This window comes from Macrobrachium nipponense, chromosome 15, assembly GCF_015104395.2.
Source record: "Macrobrachium nipponense isolate FS-2020 chromosome 15, ASM1510439v2, whole genome shotgun sequence".
NCBI classification, from domain to species: domain Eukaryota; kingdom Metazoa; phylum Arthropoda; class Malacostraca; order Decapoda; family Palaemonidae; genus Macrobrachium; species Macrobrachium nipponense.
The window spans coordinates 66,817,803-66,843,785 of record NC_087208.1 but is presented as its reverse complement, the minus strand read 5'-3'; the positions used below and the strand labels follow the sequence as shown (position 1 = coordinate 66,843,785).

The window sequence follows — 25,983 nt, the reverse complement described above, 5'->3', positions numbered from 1 at the left end:
AGCTACTAAGGTTTAGCAGGCTAAGAGGCAGGACCCTACGAAGTCAGCTACCTTAGCAGGTAAGGAGCCTTAATAATTCATTTTAAAATTAGTTAATTTTTTGAATTATTGAAACGATGTTGCTGTCTGTGACCCACCTCCAAATGTGTCAATCAGCTATATATATACCTGCCAGGTAAGTGTCATGCATAAAAATGATATTGTTATGATACAATAAAGTTTTATGCATACTTACCTGGCAGGTTATATATTAAATTCCCACCCTCCTCCCCTCAGGAGACACGGTTTCAGAGAAAATCTGAGGAAAACGGGAATAGTTCCAAGTACCAGCGCCACGGGACGTGGGGGAGATTACCTGAACTACCAGTGGTCTAGCGGTTGCCGAGAGTTTTGAAAATTCTGCCAGTGCGAACAGACAACAGAGAATGTTGTTTGACAGATTTGCATCTGTCAAACAACAAAGACCTTCACGATCATTGAGGTCTGTGGAATCTCGATTCTAGCTCACCATCTACTTTTTGTCTCGCCTGTTTTCTCGGAGTCAGACACTCGTGCGAGATCAGGCGACATATAGTAGCCCTGAGTTTCTTATTGACGAAGTCGATTGCGGACGACGTTGGGTTGCGTTGATACACCCCCCCAAGGTTTGCTTAGATTGAATCGCCCAGGCAGTCCAGACACTCATCCTTCAGCTAAGAATAGTGCCTTTTGGTCTTCAGGGTACAGCCTTGCTGTCCTTGATTCGTCTGACTGGTCAACTGGTCGTTCACCTGACTTTAGTACAGACTGTGCATTTCCGGATCGAAGCTTTCAATATGGAACTTAGACGTAGTCTGAAGTTCTTGATGTCAAAGCATTCGAACCTCTCCTGCCTGTTAACTTCTTGCATGTGAGCAGGAAGGCCTTCTTCTAACCACCCGCTAGATTACGACCAAAGAGGGTTAGTGAGATTTTAAGCCATCGTCACAAGTTTTGGTCTTAGAGACCCAAGGCGGTGTGCTCTCTAAGCCTTTCGTTATGGCCTAAGAATGGAAACCCTTTTTTTTGTCCTTGGGCCAGGATCTTGGAAGCAAGGATGGCACAAGTTAGTGGGCAGGAGCCAGAGAGAGTCCTGTGCCCTGTCAGGTCTCTCAAGTTTTTTATCTACTTAAAATCAAGAAAGTCGAAGTCAGTCGAGCATCTGCAGTGTTCCGAAAAAGACCAGACTTGCCCATATCGAAGTACACCCTGGTTTTAGGGTTAAGGAGTTCTTTCAAAAAAATGCTCCTTCATTGTGTTTGCACAAAGATTTGAAATCTTTTTATCTGAATGCTCACGAGGTGAGGGCGCGGCCTCGGAAGCATTTCAACAGAGCATGGCACTCAGCAACATCCTGAGTACAGTGGGGCATCGCTTATTTTCACGGATCAGTATTCACGATCCAGTTAATCACGGGTTTTTTCTTGGACCGTTTGTCATGTAACATCACTGGTATGAATCGCTGCATCACGGGTTTGTTGTGTTTGCGTATGCGATGTTTTTTCGGTAGGCTAACCCTCGGCCGTGGTCCGATAACTACCAACATTCATTTAAAGACTCATATAATGATATTAACTGACAATAAAGGTAATAAAACCATTCTCACCTAATATATTATTGTCCTAAATCTTCGAAATAAATAGCCTATTCCAAGGTTTATGGGTAGAACGTTCATTTGGTAGGGCTAAGCGTAGTTGCAGTGCGATAACCACCACGTACACCAAACATTCACTTATGATTTAACTGCAAAATAAAGGTAATAAAACCCATTCTTACCATTATATATTATAGTCATATCTTCATACCATAAATAAAGCCTATTCGAAAATTAAGAATAAATCCACATCATTGCACTCAACTTATCGTCGGAGTGGCCAGCCACAAATGTAAGCATATACCCTTTACCCGTACGAAAAATGTTTATGTATACGGTTGCGTTCAAAGCGACATTTTTGTTTTGATAAACTTTTAGAAATTTTAATAGTAGTGGTAGTGTAATTACAGTAGTATAACATTAAGGCTAAAATTAATTCGAACTTCATTTATTATTTTTGGCAGTATTCGTATATAACTTCTCTGAACAATGAAGTCATACAAACGCTATTTGTCATAGATTATCGTAAGTATTGCTGTTTGTTTATTTGGGCGACGAAGCGTAAACGAAATACATTAAAAAGCATTTTTTTACCTTTACTATATCGTCATATCTTCATAATAAAAAGGCTATTCGTGGAGTAATTCCATATCAGTGAAATCAATTTTATCTATGCGAGGCCAGCCAGCTGACAAAATGTACGTACGTATATGAAATCAAATTATGGTAGCGTTCACAGCAAGATTATCTTTCGAAATTTTATAGTACTATTCATGCTACGTAGTAATAATGTTTTGGAATATACGTAACATTAATTTTCAATACAAAAATATCATCGTTATTTTGGTAGTGAATAATAGTTTTAGAATTATCATACATACACTGCATTTTTGTGGGGTTGTGCCAGTGATAACAAAACAACCAAAAATAACGTTCTCCTAAGTCAACGCGTATTTGGAAAAAAAACAAAAAATGACCAATAGAATCGACTTTGCGACTTCGTTCACTTTTGATATTTTTAACGATACAATAACTATCATTTGTACTAACTAAAACCATCTTTCACATAAGTAATTTTTTCGTTTAAGTATGTGTTTTGTTACAAAAGCTAGCTTCATATACATCATAAAAGGCTTTTATAATTTAAGTCATCTTAGATATACATATGTACCCAAACTCATTGTGGGGAAATTTACTACTGTTTTCCTCGGATATGAAATACTTTAGCACATTTTTCAAACACTTTAATTTAAATAATAATAATGCAAAGATAAATACTAGGCTATACATATTTACATCGTATCATACTACATACAGTTATATACACCTACTTTTTTATTTATACAAAGTTTAAAAAAACAGTTATATACATCATTTTTATATACAAATTAATCATATGAGTAGTGATCAGACGACAGCTGTGCCCTTGGACTGGGACTACGTAGTTACCTACTTGGAAGATAAAACAAACAAAAAATTTTGTTGTTGTTAGTCGCGGGCCGGGATTAGATTAACATTTTTCCAGAGATAAAAGAGCTGAATTTTGTTTTGAAGGTATGTCAACCGCGTTAGTAAATAGGTATCATCTTCTAAGGAATTTTTTTTTTCTCTTCTTTTTTGCGGAAGAATCTTCAAGCCATTTTGCATTCAAAGTAATGAGAAGGAATCATTCTATTCTTCATGAAATCAGGTAAATACTTACACTAATACGTTTTAATAAAAACTAAAAACTACGTACTGTATGCAAAAACACATACATCATCGTTTAGCTTCGTGTGTGTAAACGTTCATTCTAAGAAATTACAGAGTAGGATAACAACTCAACACCCTGATTGGTTGGCGTTTTTTTTTTGGTAGCCATGGAGATCCTGTTATCCAAATGACTGCCCTCTGCTTCTGTTTCTATTTATAGACATACGGCCCATGGATGGCACTAGGTTTGAACGTTACCATGTTTCGTGATTTTCTGACTGCTGACCCTGGCAAATTTTTTATTACTCAATTAAAAAATTTTCTTTATATAATTATTCCCTTCTTTAAAACAATATAAATAAAAAAATATCGCGGTTGACATACCTTCAAAACAAAATTCAGCTTTTTTAATCTCTGGAAAAATGTAATCTATCCCAGCGACTAACAACAACAAAATTTTGTTCGTTTTATCTTCCAAGTAGTGCGTACGTAGTCCAGTGACAGCTGTCGTCTGATCACTACTCATATGATTAACTTTGTATATAAAAGTATGTGTATATAAACTGTAACTTTGTAATATAAAAGTATGTGTATATAACTGTATGTAGTATTTGTATACGATGTAAATATGTATAGCCTAGTATTTATGCATTATATTATTAAAGTGTTTGAATGATGCTAAAGTATTTCAAATATCCGAGGAAACAGCAGTAAATTTCCCCACAATGAGTTTTGGGTGCATGTTGTATATCTAAGATGGACTTAAATTATAAAAGCCTTTTATGTTATAAGCTAGCTTTTGCAACAACACATATCTTACGAAAAAATTACTTATGTGAAGATGGTTTTTAGTAGTACAAATGATAGTTATGTATCGTTAAAAATATCAAAGTGAACGAAGTGCAAAGTCGATTCTATGTCATGTTTATAACTTTAACGTATAGGTGGTATGAAAAACACCAGTGTGTCGTAGCGATGCGTCATCAATATAGTGTATGAAAATACCACATGGTGTTGTAGCGATACGTAATCACAAAGTACAAATCCTTTTCCCGGACATCCTCAGAATTTACGACTCTTCAACTTAAGATCGATATGGTTTTAAAATATTTATATAGTCATACTTATTGTTAAAATTCACAAGTTGAACGGCAAAACATTATTATATTTTGATTGTTGTGTACATATATTTTTTGTGTTTTACGGGAAAAAAGGTTTGTTTTTGAAAATAATACCTATTAGTGAACATATGGTATTAATTGTCCCACTATTTTATTTATAGGTGATCTTAATTATCTCACATTCATTTAACAGTCTATATAATATTTATTTAAAATTTAAAAAAACTGTAATAATAAATAACAATAATGAAAAACATAAGGGAAAAAATGTTTTTGCTGCCAGTAGTGTTGTTTGTTTGATTATGCATCTGACCTCCCACATTTCCGAAATCTGGAAAAATTCCAAAAACCGAAACATCGGAATGTGTGTGTACCTGCACATTTTTTAAACACGCACACAAGTCTAAACATTTACTGCAAATTACAGTACGTACGTATTTATTCCTGAGAGAGAGAGAGAGAGAGAGAGAGAGAGAGAGAGAATGATTAAGGACTCCAAGCGTGTTATTTTTACAATTATTTTATTATCTTGGGATTTTTTTTTAATCTTTGAGATTTTCTATTCAATTCTCGAGATTAATAAGAAAATTACCGTAAATTGACTAGCATCAGCACACATCTGAATGACTCAGCATTAGCAGGCTAAACCACCAACCTTATGAACTTGCATGATACATGAGATACATGAAAACACAAACAAAAACCAATGTTTATTGGTGAAAATTAGGGGGTTGCACGATATGGAGATTGCACGTTATTCGAGTATACGGTATGTGATTTTTTAGCTTTTATGGAACAAAATCTAGCAAGAAATTGCCATTCCCAGTTGGCAACACTGGCCTACAAACGTTTTTGTTTGTTGTTGTTTTTATGAAATGTGGTGTGCGGCGCGTTCTTTAAATTGTACCCATATAAACGAGTTAATTATGTGGCATCCAAAAGCCCTGATTCTTTTACTCTTATGGAAAGACCGCCTAAAGGTCAGATGAAGGTTTTTTACGTGGAATATACTAGTCTTAATGTGTTGTGACGAAGGGAAGAGATGTTTTCGCTGCATACTGTTGGTAGCATTATCGTTATATTACTGGATTGCACTGCAAAATCGTCGCCATCTTTTATCAACATAGATTGTTGGTGAGTACCCATATGATTTACATATTTTTGATAGTTTTCTTTACCACTCATCCTCTCTTTCCTTGTAAAAAAAAGAGGCCCCCACCATGTGTATGTAGGCTGCTAGCTGTAATCCCTAGGCTAGTAGGCTACATAGTACAGTAGTACATATACTACTTTATTTTTAGGCTAATTTTTTTGTACAATAACTTTAAAACTGTCTTGAATTTAGTTTTAGGTGATAGTTGAAAACATTATTGGTGTTTGAACTAAAAGTAGGCAGTTATAAACATTGAATAGTGGTCTTGGGTGGGTAACTATTAAAGTAGGCAGTTTTAAAGCAATTTTTGAGAGGGGGGTATCAGGATAACACGGGTATTTACTTATCACGGGGGGGGTTCTGGGCCCTATCCCCCAGTGAATAACGAGGCCCCACTGTACCATGTTTGTTCCGATACGTAATACAAACCATCGGTCCTTTAAACAATAGGAAGTAGCTAGCGGCAGCTGGAAAAACGGTGTAAGCTTCGAACAAGGGGAGAACGGTAGTAACTGCTTGTCGACAGTCGCCGCGCCGCGCGACTGGGAGGTAACAAATCATTTTGCTTTCGGCCGCGGGTGTGAAGACGTGTTTTCGTCATCGCTCTGCCCGCTTCATCGTCGTATTGGCTTTGTTTATATTGTGTTTTCTACTAATGGTTTGTTTGGACTTGAAAATGAAACTGTAAGTACACTGTTTTCATTTCATTACTTAATTATGAACCAACATGGAGTTATCGCCGTAGATGCGGCGATTTCTTTCCTCTCTTTTTCATGAATTGAACCCTTGAATTATGTCTCGGTGCAGAGGCGGGCGCGCTCGCGCCGAGTCATGTATTTTGGGCGAAAAGTTGTGTAATTTGGAAAAATGTAAAGTACTCTTTTCATTATATTTTTTGCCCTGTGCGTTCGTTAACCGAGAGTGTGATTGCGCTCGGCAGGAGCCTTTATTTTTTGTATAATAGAAATGCAATGAAGTGGATTCGCCAATTGCAATATTCTTTTCATTTTCATTTTATTTATTTGCATGAAATTTAATTTGGATCAATTTTCGTTCTTACCCGGGAATTGATCCTTACGATTTTTATTTTTTTTTTTTTTTATGTGAAAAATGAAATCGCAAGTGGCAGTATTCTGTCTCATTTTCATATTATATTTTATGATAGCATCATATTATTGGATCAAGTTTCCGTTCTTACCCGGGAATTGATCTTTTCTTTTTCCCCTTTAAGTTCCTTTGAAGTGAATCGCAAGGGCAGTATTCTGTTTCATTTTGCATATTTAATTTTCACTGCTGTGCGGGGGTAGGGGAAGCGAAGGTCTGCCAGGAAGTCGTCGGAAAGCTCTCCCGCGACTCCTTGGTATGCGATTCTTCGTCTTCCTTCCTGCCCCCCGCTCAGCTTCTTCGTTGTATTTTGTATTTGGGGTCTTCCTTGCGTTTCGGGGTGGGGCATGTCTTCCACCCCCCGTGCGTGAGGGAAACCCCTCTTACTAATCTATCTATGTTACCGCAGGTGCTACATTCCGTGGGGAGACGACCTTGGACAGGTATGGACCACACCGCGGAGGCAGGGCGTGCCTAGCATCCACGGGCTGCTGCAGCGTCTAGCGAGGTTCTGGGGCGGTCTCCACTACTTCCACGGCCGCTTATGCTGCTCCCCCCCCTACTGGTCTACACTCCCCCATGTGTGTCCCCGGTGACGCCGTCTGCCGCTTCTAGGGCCGGTCGCCGCCGTACCGAGGAGGGGGTATGCCGCCGCCAGCCTGTGTTTTCTTCGTGTTGCCTGCCCCAGACTTCCGCTGTTCCAGCAGCTCGCCACCCCTGGAACGGCCGCCAGGACCCAGGTTCCGCTGGCTTGCCGATGATTCTACGAGGCGATTGTTTTGGGCCTGCCGTACCTGCCGCTGATGTGATTCCGCTGTTTGGCTTGGGCTGTCCCTTCTGGTCTACCGCTGCCGCTGTTCCTGCCGCTCCTGAGCTGGTTGCTGTTTTCCTGTCGCTCCTGGTTCCTGTGCTGTCCAGCTGGTCCTGCCCACGGTTTTGTGTCTTCCCCAGTTCCCAGGTCAATCCGGACAGGTGCAGTCGGGCCCGTGTTGCTTCGGCAATAGCCCCGGCTCCGGCCTGGATGGAGGACCTGACGGGGACTGTCCCTGCGTGAGCTGACGAGGAAAAGGAGAAGAGGAAGCTGTTCATCTTCGTTCATCGTCTGCTGCTGCCTCTTCCCCTTCGACTTCTAAGGCCAATAAGAACCGAAGAAGAAGAAGGCTGCCTTCCCCCCTAAGAAGTCTCCTTCGGGAACTTCTAAGGGCCGGGTGGGACGGGGGGTCCTTCTGCTGGTCCTCCTGCTCCTTCGGGAGCGGGGCCCGTCTCCCCTTCCGTAAAGGAAGAGATAGACGGGGACCAGAGGAGTATCGGGTTAGCTGCTGGTACTCCTCGCCTGTGCTAGCGGCGATGCCGCTACGCCAAGGTTCCGGCTCGGTCTCTCGTTCGCGAGAGATCCCGAGTGTACGTTTATCCCTCGGGAGACCGTGCAGTCCAAGTTGCGGCGGCCAGAGTTCGCTCGGCGCCAAGACGCGGCACGGAGCAGAGGCTGGTGAGAGACGCTCAGGGTGACTCTTGCCAGGCCAGCGGCCGCTCTTGCAGCGACCAGCTGGTAACCCGGGGTTTTTCCCCCCTAAGAAGGCTCCTTCGGGACCTTCTAAGGGCCCGTCTCGCTCCGGCGATTCGGGGAGGGGGCTCTTCCTGCTGGTCCTCATGCTCCTCGGGAACAGGGCCCGTCTCTTCTTCTACCAAGCGAGAAGAAGACGGGGGACCAGAGGAGTACCAGCTTCGGCTGGCACTTCCTCGCCTGGTTCCTAGCGGTTCTGCCGCAAACCAGGATCCGCCTCGGCTTCTCGTTAGCGAGAAGTACCGAGTGGACGGTCTCCCGCGGGAGATCGTCCAGCCAAAGTCTTGACGCCCCGCCCGAGCTCGCTCGCCGTCAAGACCGAAGCGCGGAGCAGAAGGGGGGGGACTGGCGAGAGCGTGCAGACGACTCTCGTCAGGCCAGTGGACGCTCTCGCAGCGACCAGCTGGCTGCTCGGGTTGACGTGACGGTCGCTGACCCAGCCACGAGTTTGAGGCGAGGAACGGGGTCCCCGCGGCCGTCGGTACCAACCACGGCTGGTACCAGCGGCTCGACGCGCCGAGAGGAGCTCGCCGGTCTCACCGCGACAGCGAGCCTAGCAGGTTCACCTGACGCCGCTCCCATAGGGACCGGGCGGAGATGGTAACCAGCAACAGCTCGCCTGACGCTAGAGATCAGCGTCGACGTTCCTCAGCCGAGCCTCTCGCCCCAGGCGAGCGGCAGGCTAGGCCTGCTGCTCGATCACCACCGCGGGTTGACGATCAGCAGCAGCCCTCCAACACGCTGGTCCTGCCAGCGAGCTAGGGGGGGGCGTCAGGTCTGCCTCTCCTGTTACCTTCAACCTCCTCGGGCTACACCGGGAGGAGCCGAGGTATCTATGGAGTGATCGCGAGAGGTGCGCCGCTCGCGATCCCGCTATGACGCCGTATGGACCAGGCAACGGTTTTTCTAGGAACCGACCAGGACATACGCGCAAGTAGCTGGAGGCGACCGTCAGGTGGGGTCTGCCGCTTGTTTCCTCCTTCGGGAAAGGAGGAGTATCTCGGATCTGTTTCTTGCTGGAGGGACTAGGGCCACGGTCCTACTCCGCAAGACGCGGTTACTCCCGAGATACAGAGGAATTTGCAAGAAGTCATTAAGCTGATTTCCGTCAGATAAGACCTTGCGGAAGGATTGCCGCTCCCACACAGCAGAGCCCACGTCTCTGCTCGAGTCGTTTGGGGCCCGAGAGGGAACCCAAACCGACGGTGGGTCTGCCGCGATCGGAGCTTGCCGATCTGTCTCGAACCAGAGTCTCTCGCTCCGGACAAGAGGCTCTCTCAGTTCTGGCCGGTCGATCAAGCTACTTCCCCCTCCTCTACTGCGACAGCGGCGTTTTCTACGTGTCTTCGGACACCGTATTTAAATAATTCCTTCGGTCCTCCTGAGAGGTTTCGACCTCGACGAGGACTGGAATGAGTCGGAGGAACGGTATCCGCGCTCTCACTGTCAGGTGTCGATCAACCCACCCAGACGGCGACGTTCACAGTGGCGGGCAGACCCTTTACCTACAGTGAGAGTTCGTAAACCCTCCGCGGAAAACGGTTTTTTCTCCTGACGATACGTTCCCAGACTCTGAGAGACCATCGCCGCAAGGCGATGGCTGCTCCATCCTTTCTTCTCCAACTGCTAGTTCCACTGGGAAGGCGAGCAAGTATCCCAATTCCTCCCCATTCCCTCTCTCCTTACGGCTACGAGGGAAAGGGGAGGATCCTAACAGAGATTTCTCTGTAGGATCCCCCGTTCGGGACTGCGCTACCGGGGGGACCTTCGGGTCCTACCCCTGACGTAGCCCCGGTCGTTGAGGAGGATCCTGCCCCCCATTCTCGATTTCTACGGGAATCGAGAGGACCACCAGCCGATATCGTTTCACGAATTCGGTGGGGTTTCGCCAGACTGCTTAGAATTCTAAGGAATTTCTAGCGCATTCAGAGTGTTTCGAGTTTTTTACGATCTCCCAAACACTTTAGGCGAGACCACGGTCTAAAGTGAAGAGCGAGAAGAGAATCCCCGATGTTACATGATAATCGGGGAAACCTCCGCCTATGCTCGAATTCCTGGAATTTTCTAGCATTGGGAAGAAGACTGCTGCTGAAAGAAACTACTTACGTAGGCGACCAACCTGAATAGAGAAGATCGGACGGGAATATCCAGTTTGGCTTGAACTATCGTCTTAGTTTCTGTTCACCATTGAAAGCTTTCCTTAACGAGAAGACTTCTCCTTCACTCTTTGATAGAGATCGATGGTGGGGTCGACTTCCAATCCTTATTTTGTTTTCTTGAAGGAAAGAATTTAGGATGGAGATCGTTGTTCAGAATCCCTACAAATATACTACGTATATAACCTCGCGACAGATTCTACTAAGCAGTTGAATGGTCCGAGGGGTAGGCGCTATCCTTAGTTTATCTACGGATTGCGACTTAGAAGAGAAGTATTCTAATTTGAACTGCAAAACTCGGGGTTGCCCTGCAACCTCCCAAGGAGTTTTCAGTTTTTCAATTTTTATATATTATTTGGTTTTTTATGCATGACACTTACCTGGCAGGTATATATAGCTGTATTTTCTGAAGTCCGACAGAATTTAAAAAACTTCCGACACACGCAGTGGTCGGCCAGGTGGTTAGTTACCCATTCCCGCCGCTGGGGAGGCGGGTATCAGGAACCATTCCCTTTTCTATTTCAATAAATTTTCTGTCGCCGGTACTGAAAACACCTGTTTTCAGTACCTCCGGCTTAGGATTTTGGAAACTTCATTTGCCGCTAAGTATCCTAATTGTCTTTTAATTTATTTACTTGGATTTGTGGCTAGGCATACGCTATCTTAAATTGATTGAATTTGATTCATTTTTGCATAAGATATCTGAATCTAGTTAGGCTAGTTTCAGAGGGTGTTGTCTGCAAAGATAGGGTGTGGCTACCAGAAAGCTTCGGTAGTTCCGCACTTGGGGGGGCGCAATTAATCAGTAAACATGTCTATTTCCGTAAGGAAAAAGTATGATTCGTATGTACGCAATTAATCAGTAAACGTGTCCTAATTCCGTAAGGAAAAAGTTTGTTTAGTATGTACGCTATTAATCAATTACGAAAGTCAGGGTAGTGATACTGCTAACCTTCCGGTAGATTTTTTTTTTTTGCCTAACGCTGTAGTATGGCCTACGGGTTATGACTATGTCTGCGAGAGGTGATCGCTCTCCTTCATTGTTGTGAAGAGTTCTACTTCTGTTTTTGTTACGCCTAACCCTGTAATGTTGCCTTCGGGCCCTAAAACAGTGTCTGTAGAGGTTATTGCCCTTTCTCTTATACTATTTCGATTCGTAACTTAGAATCGAAAGTGTTTGCTTTAGAGAGCAATAGTGAAGTGGCTAAGTGCAGTGACAGTGCCCTTGTTGTAGTGGAGGGTGCGTCAGATCGGCCTTATAACGCCTCTAGGTCTAGACCTCTGTCGAACTCCCAGAAACCAAGGGAGAGGGCATGTCGAAAGCCGAAGGAGGGTTTACAGGGAACCCCACCGATCTGGCGTGCCTTCGGCAGTTTCTGATGATACCCAGACTGCCAAGTGCGTGCACATGCACGAATCCTGAAGGATTGCTTCTCGTCCTCCGAGGCGTCCTCCCCCACCCCGCACAAGGGTTGGAGCTCTCGGAAGGACTCGCGCCCTCTAAGAAGCTTTTATAGAAGAGGACGCTTCACGTCCCTTCTCCCTCGTTATGTGTTTCAGTGAGAAGTAAGAAGGCGAAAGTTGCCTGATCACGTGTACTTCTTTCCACCAAGAAATAGGAAAAAGAAGGCAGTTTCTCTCGCTTGTTTTGACGCCTGTCAGGAGCGTGACGCTTTTCTGCACGCTTATTTGGACGATCGGCTTGAACAGGACGCTCGGATGGACGCACTCACCAGTGGACGCCGAGCGTCCTCGCCAGTGGCCGCCGAGCGTCCTCGCCAGTGGCCGCCGAGCGCGCACAGGACGACCGAGCGGTCCTCGCCGAGGACGCCGAGCGTCCTCGTCAGTGGCGCCGAGCGCGCAACCAGGACGCCGAGAGTCCTCGCCAGTGGACGCCGAGCGCACGCCAGCGCCACCAGAACCGTTTCGTGTTGAACTCTTCAAGCTCTTGTTTAAGATTTGAGCCTCAAGAAAGTGAACAGAACTTCGTCTTCGAAACCCAACAAGACCTCGGGTTTCGTGAATTCAAGAGGTCTCTGTCAAATATTATATTGCTTTTGCAAAGGTGGGATGGAGTTAAGGAAAGCTCAAGGGAAGATCTCGTTTCTACTACCTCAGTCAAGACTTTGAGATAAGACAGTTACGGGTTTATGTAAAGGCTCGACGTCCTGAACGTCAGGATTTTCGGCAACGTTCAGTAGGATTCTTGCAAAGGCACTCATCAAAAGGACGCTCTTCAGGAAAGCGCAAGACAAGACTTCCTTTGCCATACTGCCAATAAATTTAAAGCTTTTTAGACCATCTGAAAGGGTTTTTCAGATGATAGATTTTTGTTAGTTTCTAGTCGAGACTTCCATGCCGATTGAGCATCGTCGTTCTACCTACCGTAAGCCCAGTCTTTTAACAGGATTCTTGTCCCTTCCTTGTTTGAGACGGGAATCGAAAAATAAAAGGCTCGACTTCCTGGATTACGTTTTGTCAATTCAGTGACTTTCCCCCATTGACAATATACTATCGTTTTTGTCAGTAAGTGGGTCTCCCCTCATTGACAAAATATCTCTCTGTACCGTTAATGGGTTAGTTCTCATTGACAAACATCTCATTAACTTGATATTGCGTAAGCGAATAAGGACAAGGTTCGGAAGAGCTCTCCTTCCTCATTCGCAGACTCGTACAAGAAATAGACTTGTAGACTACGTCAATGAACGCTTATGTCCAGTATCTTAAGAAGCTTGAGATGTCTGCTTCGATTCTCTAAGTTTTGTTCATGAAACTTGCCTGTCAGATATGTATGTAGCTGTATTTCCGAATTCAGCTATATATATGTCTGCCAGGTAAGTATGAACAAACTTTATTGTGATATAATAAAATTTTTTGCCTTGCGTTATTTTACTACTGGTTGGTTCAAGTCATACACGCTTGCTGTAGTTACCTCTTCGGATGGCAACCGAGAGGTCTATTGTCTACTATTTTAAGGACATTTAATCGTCACTCCCTGCAGCCATTCCAGGAGTTTCCGATTTATCTTTTACCGTTGTATGGTAGTGTTTCTGACGACACAAACGCATCTATATATTTAGCGTTTTCTGTTTCGCTTAAAATATACCAGCTTGAGAGTCTCTTTTTGTTCAAAAAAAAAAATAACGACCGTATTTCTTCGTAGAATAGGGTAGCTGGCAACCCAGACATAAAGTTGAGGCGACGTTCGTAAGCTCTGGCTGCTGCTGTGTCTGACTGTCCAAGTTCCAACCGAGCCACCAGTAACAGATCGTGCGTTGTCATGCGCTGTAGGTTACGTCTCTCTCTCCTGCGGGATTGACTGACTAACCGTATCTCCTGTGCTGGCGGTTACGTCTCTCCTGCGGGATTGACTGACTAACTGTATCTCTGGTCCTACAATCACGGACTTTAGCCTAAGATTGAGGGGGATTTCTTACGTGAATGAATAAACGTTGCATTAGTTTTGCCTTACTATGTTCAACAGAGTTATCTCTTAATCCTTTCTGGTGCTCGTTACCTCCGCACGGTATAGAACTACGAGTCTACCGCAACATTGCACTTTTTATATGCTCTCCTGCTTAGGCAAAGCGCAGCCTTATAGGGAAGTAAGCATACTCGTGGGAGGGAATGGATGAGCTTGCTGGGGACCATTTCCTTCCTGAAGAAGTTTGTTTCCCCGAATAGACTGCAATTCAGACCACAGTTTTTTTTCCTACCGGAAACTGAAATATTATTCAAGATCTAGGAATTATTCTGAACATCTCTCAGTGCGTCATGATAAAAGAAGGTGCCGGACATCTGGATAGTGTTTCAGATGTCCTGGATCTTAATCTGAAAGAAGTAAATGCAATTCGGTAGTCCCTCCAGTCCTCGAAACGAGTTTTTGGAACCAGTGGTCCACATCAACTCTGATATTCCACAGCTCTCTCATATCTAAGAAGTATCTTCTCTCGGTCCCTGCTCGAGTTTACGAGAAAGAGCCTATTATAACAACAGGCGTAGAATGTAAACGATCATCTAGAGGTTCGTTACAGGATTGCAAAAGTCCGTACGAATCGTCTCGATCGACGGCAGCAACAATAGATTACTAACATGCTAGGTATTTTAATTAAGTGGTGTTCTTTTTATGGTTGTCTGAGAGGGTTATTTCCTCTTCAGTATGTGAAGTGAATGTGTTACGTTAGCTTTGTGTGTGGTTCAGGTGGTCTAACTTATCCTAGCATGAATGCCCTGGTAAGAGAGGGCTAGGGTTTCCTGTCAACAAATTGGTCCCGTCCAGTTGTCAGACCCTTGTTATTAGCTTTCTCAACACAGGTCACATCCTAGTTGAGAGCTACTAAGGTTTAGCAGGCTAAGAGGCAGGACCTACGAAGTCAGCTACCTTAGCAGGTAAGGAACTTAATAAATAATTTTAAATAATTTTAAAAATTAGTTAATTTTTGAATTATGACGATGTTGCTGTCTGTGACCCACCTCCAAATGTGTCAATCAGCTATATATATACCTGCCAGGTAAGTGTCATGCATAAAAATGATATTGTTATGATACAATAAAGTTTTATGCATACTTACCTGGCAGGTATATATAATTAAATTCCCACCCTCCTCCCCTCAGGAGACAGGGTTCAGAGAAAATCTGAGGAGGAAAACGGGAATAGTTCCAAGTACCAGCGCCACGGGAACGTGGGGGAGATCACCTGAACTACCAGTGGTCTAGCGTTTTGCCGAGAGTTTTGAAAATTCTGCCAGTGCGAACAGACAACAGAGAATGTTGTTTGACAGATTTGCATCTGTCAAACAACAAAGACCTTCACGATCATTGAGGTCTGTGGAATCTCGATTCTAGCTCACCATCTACTTTGTTTTGCCTCGCCTGTTTTCTCGGAGTCAGACACTCGTGCGAGATCAGGCGACATATAGTAGCCCTGAGTTTCTTATTGACGAAGTCGATTGCGGGCGACGTTGGGTTGCGTTGATACACACCCCAAGGTTTTGCTTAGATTGAATCGCCCAGGCAGTCCAGACACTCATCCTTCAGCTAAGAATAGTGCCTTTTGGTCTTCAGGGTACAGCCTTGCTGTCCTTGATTCGTCTGACTGGTCAACTGGTCGTTCACCTGACTTTAGTACAGACTGTGCATTTCCGGATCGAAGCTTTCAATATGGAACTTAGACGTTAGTCTGAAGTTCGTGATGTCAAAGCATTCGAACCTCTCCTGCCTGTTAACTTCTTGTATGTGATCAGGAAGGCCTTCTTCTAACCACCCTAGATACGACAAAGAGGGTTAGTGAGATTTTAAGCCATCGTCACAAGTTTTGGCTTTAGAGAACACAAGGAGGTGTGCTCTCTAAGCCTTTCGTTATGGCCTAAGAATGGAAACCCTTTTTGTCCTTGGGCCAGGATCTTGGAAGCAAGGATGGCACAAGTTAGTGGGCAGGAGCCAGAGAGAGTCCTGTGCCCTGTCAGGTCTCTCAAGTTTTATCTACTTAAAATCAAGAAAGTCGAAGTCAGTCCGGGCAATCTGCAGTGTTCCGAAAAAGACCAGACTTGCCCATATCGAAGTACACCCTGGTTTTAGGGTTAAGGAGTTCTTTCAAAAAATGCTCCTTCATTGTGTTTTGCACAAAGATTGAAAGCTTTTTATCTGAATGCTCACGAGGTGAGGGCGCGGCCTCGGAAGCATTTCAACAGAGCATGGCACTCAGCAACATCCTGAGTACCATGTTTTAGCGAAGCAACTCTGGGTTCACTTCACACTCCCTGCGAGATGTGAAGATGGCATATGAGATCTGCTGCTCGCTAGGGCCATACGTGTCCTGCAGACACAATCTTGGGGGCAAGAAGTACTACTCATCCTATCCTGTAGAAAATGGTTAGGAAGAGCTCTTAATTTAGTTGGTGATTCGCTGACAACGGCGACTTCTTAACTCTGAAGCCTTAGTTAACACACATTAAACTTTGGCTAGGTTGGTCAGGTGGTGATATATATAATATATATATATATTTATTTTACTTCTTAGCCCTCATGGTATGGTCAATATGGTCTAGTCACATTGTGGTCACGCGCCCCCCGTTGACAGATCATCTGGCGTGCACCAGCTTCATAGGTCTCTCTACCTCGCTGGCAACTCTAGTAAAGCAGAAGCAGACTTGGGTGACAGTAATCACGAAGTCGGCTATGCTAACAGGTGGAACCAAGATGTAAATCATCTGCATGCATTTGTGTCCCAAAAATCCTTCTATTCTGTCCCTTCCCACCTCCAACGGTGGGGTTCAACTGTATATATATATCTGACAGGTAAGTTCATGAGCAAAATGATATTGTTATGATACAATAAAGTTTGTTCATACTTAACTGGCAGATATATATATATATTCAAGTACCCACCCACTCCCTCAGGGACAGTGGAAATAAAAATTATGAATAGAAAATGGGAATGGTTCCTGATACCCGCCTCCCAGCGGCGGGATGGGTACTAACCACCTGGCCGACCACTGCGTGTGTCGGAAGTTTTTTAAATTCTGTCGGACTTCAGAAATACAGCTATATATATACCTGCCAGGTAAGTATGCATAAAACTTTATTGTATCATAACAATATCATTTGTCACGACAACACCATTTCAACTTTTATATTTACCGAAATTCGTTTCGCCTAAATATAATTGCTCGAGCATATCTTTTATGCTCGGTAGTTCTAGCCGAACGCATTCCTTCATGAATAATGGATTACATGGCAACTCAGGATGACGAGTCGGCGAGAGCTCAGGCTCAACTACTGCGTATTGAACTGCCTGACAGCAGCTCAGTATCAGCTGGGCCTCCGAGATGCACGGTCAGTTATGTCTCTCTCTCCCCTGGTTTGATTGACTACCGAACCGTATCTCTGCCCAACAATCATGGACTTAGGTCTCTGATTAATGGGGATTCTCGCAATAATGATGGACCATCTACTCTGTGACGCTAGATTCCATCGCCTTCGACATTGCGAGAATTTTCAATAGAGATATCTCTTGGACTCTTTCATCTTTCTGTTTACCGCACGGTAAACAGAAGTCTGTACAAGTCTCCCGCTGCATCGCACTGCGATAATGCGAATGATTTTGCAGACAACTGAGTTTTGTCTTTCAAAATATCTCGTATTCGTAGGTGTACAATTGTTCATTGTTCAACCCGAATTACAAGATGTGTCAGAAGACATCGCCTACTCTCCGACCTGACAGCTCTACTTCCAAATGTTCAGACCCATGAGAAGCAGTTCTTCAGGCGGTTTTCCCCTGTGTTTTCATTACTGAAGAACGCCCCGCTTTCATTGCAACTACAACTTCTCACCGGACAGCAATGAAATAGCGGTTAGCGTTTTCAGTCATTTGTAAGCACAGGTTATGAATCTTGAGATCCTTCTCTCGATTCGTCTGTGAAGACGTAGGTTGCATTCAATATCTACCTTCGTCTTCAACGGTACATAGTGTTGTTTCTCCTTAGCTGAGATTCAACAACCATGAGATGTTTTGCCTTCAGGGACCTCGGTCTCTAGAAGGCAATTGACTTTCGCCTGTTGGGCACATGCCTTAAGAGAATCATCACCTCGCTGTCCGGCATTGGTGACAAACAAAATACATTATTTGTTTGGTCTCTCGGCATAACCCTTTAAAGGCGAAGGTCACGTGACTTACTCGGATGCTTTGACAACTTGCCTCCTACCGAACACAGTCAGTCGGCAGCTGTCAGAGCGCCCGAGTCAGTTACGAACTACGCTGTTGACTTAGTTTCGGTTGTTACAGAGCAATCATTACTTCGTTTTAATAGCTTGTCACAGTACCCATACCATTGACACACCCACCATGGAGTGTCGGTGTCCTATCCACTACCGAGGAACTTCGCTGCATGGGGATAGGAAGGATGCGAGAGACTTCGTGCCAAACGGACAGACCAGTATGGGGTAACTGGACATCACCGAAGTAAAGAAGAGGGATAGGTCATGCGACTATTTCCTTCTTTTCCTCTGAGGAACTGCATGACTTCTCCTGCGAAGTCAAGCATCCAGGGGATGGGGATCCGTGACGCTCGATTTCGTACTGAACTTCGTAGCGAAGGACTCAGAACCCTTCGGTCCCTGACGATTGGTTCGAGTCGTTCACATTCCCCTCCCTAATGGACTTCACCGCCTTCGATGCGAAGGAGATGCTGGCCTTGTCCGCAAGAACTTCTCCGTGGCGCAGGTACTGAAGGCAGGGGTCTGGTCCAACCAGACCACATGCCCTTCCTTCTACCTTCGGGATATTGCCCACAGGTCCTTGGATCTTTTTCCTTGGGACCCGTGGTGGCTGCTCAGCACGTTGTGGTAGCGAACCCAGACCCTCGCAGGCTGAACAGCATCGAGTCCTGGTGTGACCGGATAAGAAGAATGGACCTGAGTGAATGAGAGAGTGACTGGCTCCTCTTCCCATCTTTTCTTCCCCTCTACCTGTGGTTAGAGGGACACGGTCGTCACCCTGCTGGATTAGGACAAGATGCAGGTGAGCTACTCAACGAGCCCCATCCTATCCTTTCACTAGGATAGGAGCGTATATCCACTTCCTCCAACAAGGGGGAGGAAGTGGATGCCAGCTTGAGACAACCCATACTTTATGTTGCCTCTTGCAAACAGGAACAAGTTCTTGCTTGCTGGTATGAAGAGATACGCTTGCCTCTCTCTTAGTACTCGGCCCAGAGGTCTGACCATTGATCCTGCGGTGCACACCCCGATCAATCGGACAGAGGCTTGGATCCCTCCCTCGCTCTTACACCAGGGAGGCATTCCAGGGATGGACGAACACCAGTCTGTCATCAAAAGACTCAGATTCCTCCCACCAAGAAGTGAGTCTTCCTATTGTTAAAGGACCGATGGTTTGTATTACGTATCGGAACAAATGACAATTTGTCGAAAATTGCATTTTTCCTAACTATACAAACCTGAGGTCCTTTACATATAGTCCCTCCTCATGCCACCCCTCACTCTGCGTATTTTGCATGGGCCAAAAGCAAAAGTGATTTGTTTACACTGTCGGACAAGCAGTTAACTACCGTTCTCCCCTTGTTCGAAGCTTACGACCGTTCCAGCTGCCGCTAGCTACTTCCTATTGTTAAAGGACCTCAGGTTTGTATAGTTAGGAAAAATGCAATTTTCGACAAATTGTCATTTTAGCGAAGCAACTCTGGGTTCACTTCACACTCCCTGCGAGATGTGAAGATGGCATATGAGATCTGCTGCTCGCTAGGGCCATACGTGTCTGCAGACACAATCTTGGGGGCAAGAAGTACCACTCATCCTATCCTGTAGAAAATGGTTAGGAAGAGCTCTTAATTTAGTTGTGGAGTCGCTGACAACGGCGACTTCTTAACTCTGAAGCCTTAGTTAACACACATTAACTTTGGCTAGGTTGGTCAGGTGGTGATATATAAATTATATATATACTTTTATTTTACTTCTTAGCCCTCATGGTATGGTCAATATGGTCTAGTCACATTGTGGTCACGCCCCCGTTGACAGATCATCTGGAGTGCACCAGCTTTATAGGTCTCTACCTCGCTGGCAACTCTAGTAAAGCAGAAGCAGACTTGGGTGACAGTAATCACGAAGTCGGCTATGCTAACAGGTGGAACCAAGATGTAAATCATCTGCATGCATTTGTGTCCCAAAATCCTTCTATTCTGTCCCTTCCCACCTCCAACGATGGGGTTCAACTATATATATATGATCTGAGGTAAGTTCATGAGCAAAATGATATTGTTATGATACAATAAAGTTTGTTCATACTTTGAACTGGCAGATTATATATATATTCAAGTACCCACCCTGAGAACCAGCCCGAGAAGAGTCTACTTGAGACTCAGAGGTCTGGAAAAACAAACAAAAACGACCTATTAATAAAATAAGAATAAGTACCCACCCACCTCCCCTCAGGGGGACAGTGGAAATAAAAATTATGAATAGAAAATGGGAATGGTTCCTGATACCCGCCTCCCAGCGGCGGGAATGGGTACTAACCACCTGGCCGACCACTGCGTGTGTCGGAAGTTTTTTAAATTCTGTCGGACTTCAGAAAATACAGCTATATATATACCTGCCAGGTAAGTATGCATAAAACTTTATTGTATCATAACAATATCATTTCAAAGATAGATTCATATATTGCACAACATTTATTGGTGAAATATCTGTTAATGTGCCTTAAAGAAGTGGAGATATGGGGAAGGATATTATAATTACTGAAAATCAGTTAGATTTGTTGGAGTGTATGCAGTGTGATGTGTATAAGAAGTTTAGCACTAGTCATCATGGGTTTAATTAACCCTTCTTGGAAAAAATTCTTCCATATATGTGTTTTGATTTTGGTGGGAAGCATAGCCAAACATATTAGGAAGTAGAGATGAGGTTATTATTAACTACTATTACAGTTCAAAGAAATACTGACTGTAACCAATAGTCTATACTTTTCTAGTGTTTCAGCAGAAATGAGTGATATAGGAGTTTTTTGCCTCTAGTGTTGAAGTTCATAGTGCATTTGCCTCAGTCAGCTCAGGGATGGCAGAATAAGATTTTATGCAGAACTTTGTCATGAAGGCAGTGTAACCAGACCACTGATCTAACAATGTTAGGTCGTACATGGCTGAACTACGTACGCATTGAACTTTGTTGACTAGAATAAGTTACATATTGAAGAAAATGTTTTATTGATTTAAATAATAGGGTATTCAAAGTTTTGTTTGGCAACATGTCAAAAATTATTGTTGAATAAGCTTTCAAGAACGAGTTAGATCATCATCTTTTGGCATTGTAACTGTGATTTTCGACACTTATATTTTAGTCATGAGGGTTTCAGATAGGTTTTTATTTTACTTTCAGATAGGTTTTTATTTTACTTTTTATAAAGAAAAAAAATTTATATTAGTACATTTGCTAGGCTTTTATTGTATTTCATATCAGAAAAATTTTATATCAGCATATTTGTTAAAGTAAGTCCTTGAATTACGGTGGGGGATCTGTTCCATCTCTGAGCCATAAGTCAGTGTTTTGCCTTTAACAGTGCTTATGGTAGTTCCTTGTTGGACGAGTCGGTAACGTGCTTGACTACCGATCTCGGGGTCCGGTTTTGATTCTCCGCTCTGCCAACAAGGAATCAGAAGAATTTATTTCTGGTGATAGAAATACACTTCTCGATGTGGTTTGGATCCCACAATAAGCTGTAGGTCCCGTTGCTAAGTAACTAAATGGTTTATAGCCATGTAAAAATATCTAATCCTTTGGGCCAGCCCTACGAGAGCTGTTAATCAGCTCAGTGGTCTGGTTAAACTAAGATATACTTAATGGTGCTTTTTTCCCTGTCACTTAATTTTTGGCGCTGTAACTTGATGTTGCATCACGTTACAGTTCCATAAGCGCTGTTAACTTGATGCCTATTCTTGCTGTTAATGTTGTCAATGGCGCTTACGTTGACATAACTTTAATGTAACTGTAAAATGCTGTTAGTGGTGCTGAAAAAGTGCTGTAAGATTAATTATGGCCTAAGTGGGTGTTGTTTGTAAGCCGGTGATGCACTGCACAAGTTTTGCCTTTTCATATGAATGTTTCTTCATTGTCTTCTATTACAGAACATAGAGAGCAACGTGAGGTGCGAGTGCCTCAAAGTATAGTTGTTGAAATACTGCCGCGAAGTGTGGAAGCTTGGTGTCGTGTGCAAGGGCTAGCACATAACCCACGTGTTCGTGTCACCACTTCCCCACAGAAACCCTTGTCTACTGTGCTGTCTCATCTTCAGGAGAAATGGCGGAATGCAAACTTGAAACTTGTATCCTTTTGAAACTAACCTGTAAAGGAATTTCTGAATTAATTTATGTGTACATGTTGATCATTTCTAGGTGGGATATGTGAACTTGGTTTTTTCAATAATGTAGCTTTGTATCATTATCTAATATTGGTTAAAAGATGGTGAGTGTCTCACTGAGTATTTGTTCCATAAATTCTTCATTGTTTGTAATGTTTTTTATTAAAAATCAGATCTAAGTATTATCAGTGAAGAATATTTTGCTCTTTGATTAGGTCATTCTTTTTAATATTTGCTGGTAACACCTGATATGAGATAAAAGTGTAATTTTGGTCTGTTTGTCTAGATTTCAAATGCCATGTAAATTAGAATATATAGTTGTAATCTGTAGTGCTGTAGAGCATTACATTGTAGTTGAGGATGGATAATTTTTTGTTGTTGATTTCAGTGTGAAGCTGTAAGTAAAGGTTAAGTGGATATTAAATAATTATCACCAGAAACAGAAAAGATACCAAAAATAGATAAAGCACACATTGTGAAAGATAGATACTAGCCCCAAATGAAGGGAATGTAGATAGGTAGGAAGGACAGGAGATAATAATGGGCTGGAGAAGGAATGCAGACACAGAAGAGGCTTTAGAAAGAGATGTGGTAGAGGAAACAATGGAAGATGACAGGGAAATTGAGTTAATAGAAAAGTGAGTTGATAGAAGTGATACCCAAATTCAAAAAGGGAAATACTGTATAGTTAGAGCTATAAACAATGATACAGGACAAGTAGAAGAATGGACTTTATTAGGTCTGACAGGAAAAAGATTAGGCAAACCTTGGTCAGATTCATACAATGTTCACAAGACTCAAGTCAGGTGACAAGGGATGGGTTAACTTAAAGGGTTATAGTCATGTAGAAAAAAACTGAAGGTGAAGAGGAGTTGTTGCTAGGATTTGAAAATAGAGGCATAATTGAAGCTAAAGAAAAAGAACTACAAAGTTGGAGAGAAAACAAAGTATCTTCTTCTTTCCCAACGTTATCCCTGCACTAAGGGGTTGGTTGCCTGATGCGCCTTCCCTTAAAACATCAGGCATGGTTTATTATTTGGCAAAGGGGTTTTTACGACCGCATGCCCTTGCTGTCATCAACCACAGTTATTGTCGGTGGGTCTCGCCTTTAACTAAAAAGTCCACTGCAAGGCAGCAGTTTCCACAGTTATTGGTGTTTGGCCTAGCCTTTTACTAAAAAGTAAGACTGCAAGGCAGCAGTTTCCACAGTTATTGGTGTTTGGCCTAGCCTTTTACTTAAAAGTAAGACTGCAAGGCAGCAGTTTCCACAGTTATTGGCGTGGGCCTAGTCTTTTACTAAAAAGTAAGACTGCAAGGCAGCAGTTTCCACAATTATTGGCGTGGGCCTAGTCTTTTACTAAAAAGTAAGACTGCAAGGCAACAGTTTCCACAGTTATTGGCGTGGGCCTAGTCTTTTACTAAAAAGTAAGACTGCAAGGCAGCAGTTTCCACAGCTATTTGCGGTGGGCCTAGCCTTTTACTGAAAAAGTAAGACTGCAAGGCAGCAGCAGTTCTTTTAGTTGCCTTTTATTACATGTAGGACCTACGGTGGTAGTACCATTCCTACACCCCTACCACAGGCTTGGGAGAGAAAACAAGGTACAGTAGACCCTTGACTCACGAACACAATCCGTTCCTAGACCTTGGTCGTGTTCGAAATTGTTCGTGACTCGGAGCTAATTTCCCCATAAGGTTTAATGGGAATAATATTAATGGTTTCTCGACCCCTACGAACCAATATATTATGTATATTTTGCCTTATTTTACACAGATAATGTAAAAGTCAGTGTAAAAAACCTTAATATATCTAATAATATAATTTAAAATGGTAAACTAACACTATTAAAACGTTTGTAAACTGAACACTTACTATGACTGGCGAGACTTCTGGCTTGACGGACAAGAGAAGAGGAGGGTGGTGGGTGGGGAGGAGGTTATTGTGCGGAAGGAGACCCTCCCCCATCCAGGTCGGGGAGATCTCGTTCCGGAGATTCAACTCTTCTAGGTTTTTTTGGTGAACGTTTAATCACAAACTTATCCAATGTCTGTTGCCTTTTCCTTCCTTGCATAACTTTTCTGAAATGGCTCATTAAATTTTCATTGAGCATATTCACGATCCTGTTCGTAACAATTTTGTCCGGATGATACAATTCAAGGAAGCACTGGACATCATTCCACTTTTCCAATGCGGCTTTTATCACATCACTGCTGACATCTGTAACTTCCTCCCCAGCCTCCTCTTCGTCAGTTGATTGCTCCCGAGCAAGTTGCTCCTGCTGCTCTTTGTGGAGTTGAACAAGTTCGTCCGCAGTCAAATCTTCTGAATGTTCAGCGACCAATTCTTCAACATCTTCGTCGTTGACTTGTAGACCCATACTGTTGCCCATGGACACAATTTCTTGCACAATCTCTGCATCGAAGCCCTCAAAGTCACGGACAGTTACGCACTGGGGCCAAAGTTTTTATTTCCGCCCGCAGAATTTAATGTGCGGTACGTAACTTCAGTCCATGCGTTATCAATGAGGGTTATGCAGTGAAAAACATTAAAGTGCTTCTTCCAAAATTCTTTTAAGGTTAATTTTGTCTCTTCAGTTACACGGAAGCATCTGGAGAAGAGCGCCTTCGTATATAATTTCTTAAAATTGCTAATGACTTGTTGGTCCATGGGCTGGAGAACAGAGGTCGTGTTGGGTGGAAGGAACTTGAACTGAATGAAGTCATGTTCACTGCAGTCAGCCAAGTACGAAGGGTGTGCCGGGGCATTATCCATGATCAGAAGGCACCGCAGGGGTAGCTTGTTCTCTGTTAGGTACTGACTCACGGTCGGCGCAAACACTTCATCAATCCACTCCATAAACAAGTTCCGTGTCACCCATGCTTTTGTATTGGCCCTCCACATTACAGGCAGTCTGGCCTTATTTACGTTGTGCTGCTTAAAGGCACGCGGGTTATTTGAATGGTAGACAAGTAGCGGCTTTAGTTTCAAGTCGCCACTTGCGTTTGAGCATAACAAAAGCGTAAGCCTATCCTTCATTGGCTTGTGGCCTGGGAGCGCCTTCTCTTCTTGGGTGATAAATGTCCTGTTGGGCATCTTCTTCCAGAAGAGGCCCGTTTCATCACAATTGAAAATCTGTTGAGCGACGTATCCTTCGGCCTCCACGAACTCGGCAAACTCAGTCACGAATGCCTCAGCAGCAGCCTTGTCTGCGCTAGCAGCCTCACCATGCCTAATTACAGAGTGAATTCCAGTTCTCTTCTTGAAGTTATCAAACCACCCTTTACTAGCCTTAAAATCATCTGGCGTGGCACTAGTAGAAGGAGTTTCCTTCAGCAAACTCTGATACACTTGCCGAGCTTTCTCGCAGATGATCGGCTCGTTTACACTATCACCTGCCATCTGTTTCTCATGTACCCACTTCAAAATTATTTTTTCTGCCTCTTCGAGGGTTTGCGATCTCATCTTGGTTAGTACTGTCACTCCCTTCGCTACATTTGCTTCTTTAATGGCATCCTTGTTTTTCAAAATTGTCGAAATTGTCGACTTGGCCATCTTGTACTCACTTGCGATATCGGTCACGCGAACACCACGTTCAAACTTTTCTATAATTTCTTTCTTTATTTCAATGGTTATCTTCCTCTGCACCCTCTTCTCACCATCACTCTTCACTTTCTTACTTTCACCACCACTCTTCACTTTCTTAGGGCCCATTATGAA

General features: G+C 43.5%; 1 protein-coding gene across 1 annotated transcript in view; it reads left to right on the top strand.

Annotated features, from left to right (window-relative positions):
• Positions 1-25,983, top strand: part of LOC135195029 (serine-rich adhesin for platelets-like) — a 155,544-nt gene that overhangs the window by 31,115 nt on the left and 98,446 nt on the right. The window contains exon 7 of the mRNA XM_064221342.1: positions 22,036-22,232. Within this exon, the coding sequence (XP_064077412.1) occupies positions 22,036-22,232 (197 nt within the window). The remainder of the gene's footprint in view (positions 1-22,035; positions 22,233-25,983) is intronic.